Raw genomic sequence first — 5604 nt, 5'->3', positions numbered from 1 at the left:
TTCCTAGTAGAATATATTCTGTATTCCTAGTAGAATATATTCTGTATTCCTAGTAGAATATATTCTGTATTCCTAGTAGAATATATTCTGTATTCCTAGTAGAATATATTCTGTATTCCTAGTAGAATATATTCTGTATTCCTAGTAGAATATATTCTGTATTCCTAGTAGAATATATTCTGTATTCCTAGTAGAATATATTCTGTATTCCTAGTAGAATATATTCTGTATTCCTAGTAGAATATATTCTGTATTCCTAGTAGAATATATTCTGTATTCCTAGTAGAATATATTCTGTATTCCTAGTAAAATATATTCTGTATTCCTAGTAGAATATATTGAAGAAATATATCCTGTACGATAATAGTAGAATATATTGGAGGAATATATCCTGCATTCCTAGTAGAATATATTGGAGGAATATATTCTGTATTCCTAGTAGAATATATTGGAGGTATATATCCTGTATTCCTCGTAGAATATATCGGAGGAATATATCCTGTATTCCTAGTAAAATATATATTGGAGGAATATATCCTGCATTTTAAAAACAATTGTTTTTAAAAACAATTGTTTCGTTTTCTTTATTTGTCGTCGTTTTCATAACGAAACGATCGTTTTTCAAAAATATGAAAAAGTTAACATCACACCCAGTGATAGTGCCGTTGATAGTTCACAAGATTGTAGCCATGTGGATCATTTTTAAAACATTAATAAATAGATCGCTAGTGTCAGTATTGACACCGATAGTTAACAAGATCGTGTCCTTTGATTTAGCGTTGATAGTTATGAGCTCCCGATTGATATCAATAGCTAACGAGATTGTATCCGAATATAAATATTAATTTTTAAGTGAAACTGAACTGTGCCTGAATAGATACTTTTCGGTAAATTGTTATTGAGTAGGCGCTTACTAAATTCCTGGTAGAATATTCTGGATCGAGGAATATATCCTGTATTTCTAGTAAAATATATTTTGTAGGAATATATCCTGTATTTCTAGTGGAATATATATTGGAGGAATATATCCTCTATTCCTAGCAGAATATATATTGTAGGAATATATCCTCTATTCCAAGCAGAATATATATTGGAGGAATATATCCTCTATTCCAAGCAGAATATATTGGAGGAATATATTCTGTACATTTTAGATATTTTTGTGAAAACAAATAATCAACAAAATTGTTTTATTGCATATACGTGTCATGTGACATATCATCCTTAATAAAACAGAGATACCCACAAAACAAGAAAATTCAGAGACGACTGTTCAGAAATTATTTGGCATTATTTCTTAAAGGGAGTGTTCGCGAAAAATGAAAGTGGGTAAAGGCTTAAGGCGAAAAATAAGCGCGNAAATCTGATCTTAATTCTTTTAGTCTATCTATTTCCAGATTAAGCACGTAAAAAAATTTCCTCAATGTGAGCTTATGCTGATAATTTTATTTTCTTTAAATGTCCTTTTCTCTTTTTCGCTATTTACCAAATTGAACATGTTAAAAAATTCAAAAATGTGTCTTTTTACCATCAACAAATAATATACTCTATGTGAAACCCTATGATTTTGTTTACTGTTAATTTTGCTTTGTATTGCTTAGATTCAATAAATATTTATATAAAAACAACTTCACAAAAATAAAATGAAGGGGAAGAATCTTATTCTTGGATCGAGTCAAGGCTTAAATAAATCTTCCCGATGTTTAAAAATGTGCCGAGCGCTGTAGGGGGGGGGGGGGTCAAATTTAATTTTTTTTTTAAATTTTGCAATTGTAACTAAAACAAAGTTTACTAATGACAAGTGTAATTATTGCAATTGAAATGTTTCCGAATATGAATATGACAATAAGGGGTCATATAAATAAGGCTTTCTGCGTTCTATTATTTCAAACCCTTCCCTCTGTTTAGTTACCTAAAATAAGATTTAGAGGTGGAGTGCAAAATTTGCAATGTTTGCAAATTTGCATCCGCTAAAAAGTTTGCTCAGCGAATATATTTGGCAAAGGAGGCCGGTTTAACTAACTTGTTATTAATATCCGTTCTGAGCTGTAAAATTTAACTCTAAATAGGAGTCCATAAATTTTGAAAAAATAAAGTTATTTAAGAATTTTACAGGTTTACCCTAAAAGAATTAGACTTCAGAGACGACTACCGAAATTTATCTGTTTTGTTCCCTTCAATTACAATGTTTATTTCTTTGTCAAATCATAAAAATAGTCATAAAATACTATATTTCAGGCAGAAAGCTTAACAGTATCATCCTTGGTGGGTAAACCTGCATGAAATGTCCTAAAAATCTTGAAGTTTTGCTGCCACTGGTGAGCATTGTTTTGAGCCCCGTTTTCAGACTTTAAGCATCAAAAGAATCTGAGGATGCGAATTCTATTTCAAAATTGCCAGACAAGTTTGTTTTTTTATTTTAGTTAAATTTTTATTCTGACTAAAGATGATAACGATTAGAAAATCGTTTTTGTTTTGTAACATCGTTTTGGTTAACATCTTTGATCAGAGATTAAAAATTCGCATAATTTAAAAAAAATATCTTTTTTTAAACTTTAGTGCAAATGCACGTGGACTTAACGTTTCTGTCAATATTCCAGAAAACTGTGGCTTTCGATCACAATTTGTTCTATTAAACATAATTTTTTAGCCTTTTTTCTTATATACTTTTTTGTTGGCATATGCATTTTGAATAAAAAGTATATAACAATGAAATCCGTAAGTTTAAAGGTTGTTTAATTATAGACCATAACGAGTATGATTTCAAATAGAAGAAACCGAATGCCTCTAACTCTGGTTAGTCCGGTGTGAATGGTAGGGTATGGGGAAGCTTTAAAAATATTTGACAGATTATTTTCCTCCAGACTTTTTACGTATATGTAATTGGTGTTGTTTTCGTTCTGGATAGTTTTTATAAAAAACTTCAAATAAACTTTCAAGTTTTTAAAACTGTATTATGTTAAACTTTGCTTTTATAAAACTTAGAAATATCTTTCAAACAAATAAAAAGTCGGAAAACGATCGCTACAAAAATTTGTTTTTTATCGTTATTCGACAGTTTTTCGATCGTTTCTGCCAGACTCAAAATTTGACAAAGTATAAAAGACATTTACTATTTAGAATAAACAATTTTACAACATTTGCTATTCTTGCAAAGCAAAAAATTTAAGAAACCGACCAAAAAAAGAACCCCCTGAAGGAACATTTAACTATATGTAAAATTTACATAAAAAATTAAAAACAATATTGAAAAACGCGAATTTGTTATGTATATCTCTTTCTATCGCAGAAAAAAAACTTTAATGTAAGTAATTAAATCAATATTTATTAAATACAGATTTTTTATATTTTTATGTTAATCAACATTATGTTTATTTATACTTTCTATATAAGTTTACATTAAATACCCCCCCCCCTTTCACTATACAGCATAATGTAAAAGGTGCTGATCAATAAAAAAGACGATATTAAATTAATAAGAATGCCTCAAAATTAAACAGAATATGCATAAAAAAGCAGAAGTATGGAACCGAAATAACGCAGTAAAGTTTCTATTTTTTCACGAGGTTGGATAAAATATAAGATAATAAAATTTACGTGGTTTAGTTTAGGCAACACCTTAAACAAGTTTTACTAATTATCTCTAGGAAATGTGCACTGCACACTGAAGTATATTCATGTACACTAACATGTTCGGTTCATAATTACCAAAGTGCAGAATGAATACGGCTGTACAACTATAAGGAATTATTAAACTTGTGTAAATAACATGAAACTTGAGAATTTATGTCACTGTACACAGTACAGTATCAACAAAAGGTATATTTTTTTTGTCAACCATGTTCACATGAAAAAATGTGCAAATTTGTACTGTACAATGTACATACATTAAATTTCATAACGCTGTACAAACATATATATATATATATCAGACAAGAATCGTGGAAAAGTTCAAAAAGAACAAAGAACATCAAATTTAATCTGTATCTGTACAGTGTACACTAAACATGATAATGAATTGTACAGTAAATGCCATATCACACATCTATATACGGAGCACGCTTTACTTTGGCGCGTTTTTACTATTGCTGCCCTTCAAAACACGAGAATTCATATGATTGATGGATTGATGGATTGACCCATAACTACTGACGTTCTGTATGGATCGATGTTTTTATAGCACAAGGCGAGGTCCCCTATAAACTTGAAGATATATATCTATATAGGAGACCGGAACTGGTGTATGAAACCAAGGCATAATACAGGAACTAGTGTAGGATAGCTAGGCAGGAAGACAGGAACTAGAGTAGGATAGCTAGGCAGGAAGACAGAATCTAGTGTAGGATAGCTAGGCAGGAAGACAGGAACTGGTGAAGGATAGTATAGGCAGGAAGACATGAACCGACATAGGACTAGGCAATAAGGAAGAAACTGGCGCAGGATAGCTAGGCAGGAAGGGAGAGACTGGTGTAGGATAGCTAGGCAGGAAGACAGGAACTGGTGTAGGATAGCTAGACAGGAAGACAGGAAGATGGGAAAAAGGAAAGAGTTCAAGCTGTCACGTTTCATAATTTGGTCACAGTTCCTAAGCATCCAGTTTTTTTGTCTGCAGAAACTCAAGATCTCTCTTACAAGTTCCCACATTAACTCTCTCAAAAAAAGAGTTTGTGGATTTCATCTTTATGTCTTTAGTGCTTAAACTGAACCCTTAGCATTCCACGCCCTGTTCACTGAACCCTCTAGTTTCCGTTTTATTTCAAATTTCTCCGTGATTCGGTTGGATGGTGACGAGGCATGGCGGAAACCGGAAGTTAAAAAAACTTTTGCGGCATTACTCCCATATCTGGGCTCAAACAATATGGCTTCGCGCATTTCACATCTCATCATTTAACAGTTTAGAAAGGCGAGAGCTTCTCATTTTTAACTTTTCTATTTCACACATGAGTAATCTGGAGACGGTTCACGTGTGTCTGATGTGTTTGTCTGTTTGAATCTTGACCGTTAGATCTCGGAGATTTGCTCCACTGCCCATCTCGGGATCTCTCTGTAACAAAAATATTTCATTATATCTTGGCCAAGATAATCTACCAACTTCATGCGCTTACATTATCAAAGTAAGCTAAAGTGACATGTGACACCATTTTCAAAAATGTATAAAATATTTGTTACAGTGAAGGCACCCATGTTCAAATTTTTAAATCTATAAAAACGAACAAAAGAAAATATGAAATATACGATTACATATAGAATTAACGATCCAAATTGAGACCATATGCATTCCTTTCATGAGCATTCATTCAATCCTGGTTCATTAACTATTGTACAATATTTTATTTTGGTTCGCAGTGTTATAAAGTTTTTTGACAGAGATTATGATTTGTCCCTCGCTAAAGTTTGGGACAAAATTAAATCTAAAAAGACTAGAACCTTCTAGATATAGAGAAAGTATAAGTACAAAAACTTTATAGCACGTCGTGCCAAAATAATAGTGCTATGGGTAATTTTATGAAACGTTTGTGTACTTGTCTTATTTCAATGGCTATTTCTAGATCAAATAAGCTTTGAAACAAAGCAGAAGTCAAACTATTTTTATTTCAATAAAAA

The 5604-nt window shown here is 31.4% G+C and overlaps 1 protein-coding gene across 1 annotated transcript in view; it reads right to left on the bottom strand.

Annotated features, from left to right (window-relative positions):
* Positions 1-3909: 3909 nt before the first annotated feature.
* LOC111704131 (uncharacterized) overlaps positions 3910-5604 on the bottom strand; it is an 11706-nt gene continuing 10011 nt past the window's right edge. Inside the window, exon 5 of the mRNA XM_023476273.1 lies at positions 3910-5044. Within this exon, the coding sequence (XP_023332041.1) occupies positions 4935-5044 (110 nt within the window). The 3' untranslated portion in view covers positions 3910-4934. The remainder of the gene's footprint in view (positions 5045-5604) is intronic.

This window comes from Eurytemora carolleeae, unplaced genomic scaffold, assembly GCF_000591075.1.
Source record: "Eurytemora carolleeae unplaced genomic scaffold, Eaff_2.0 scaffold308, whole genome shotgun sequence".
NCBI lineage: Eukaryota > Metazoa > Arthropoda > Copepoda > Calanoida > Temoridae > Eurytemora > Eurytemora carolleeae.
The sequence above is the reverse complement of the archived record's forward strand: the minus strand, read 5'-3'. Positions and strand labels throughout refer to the sequence as shown.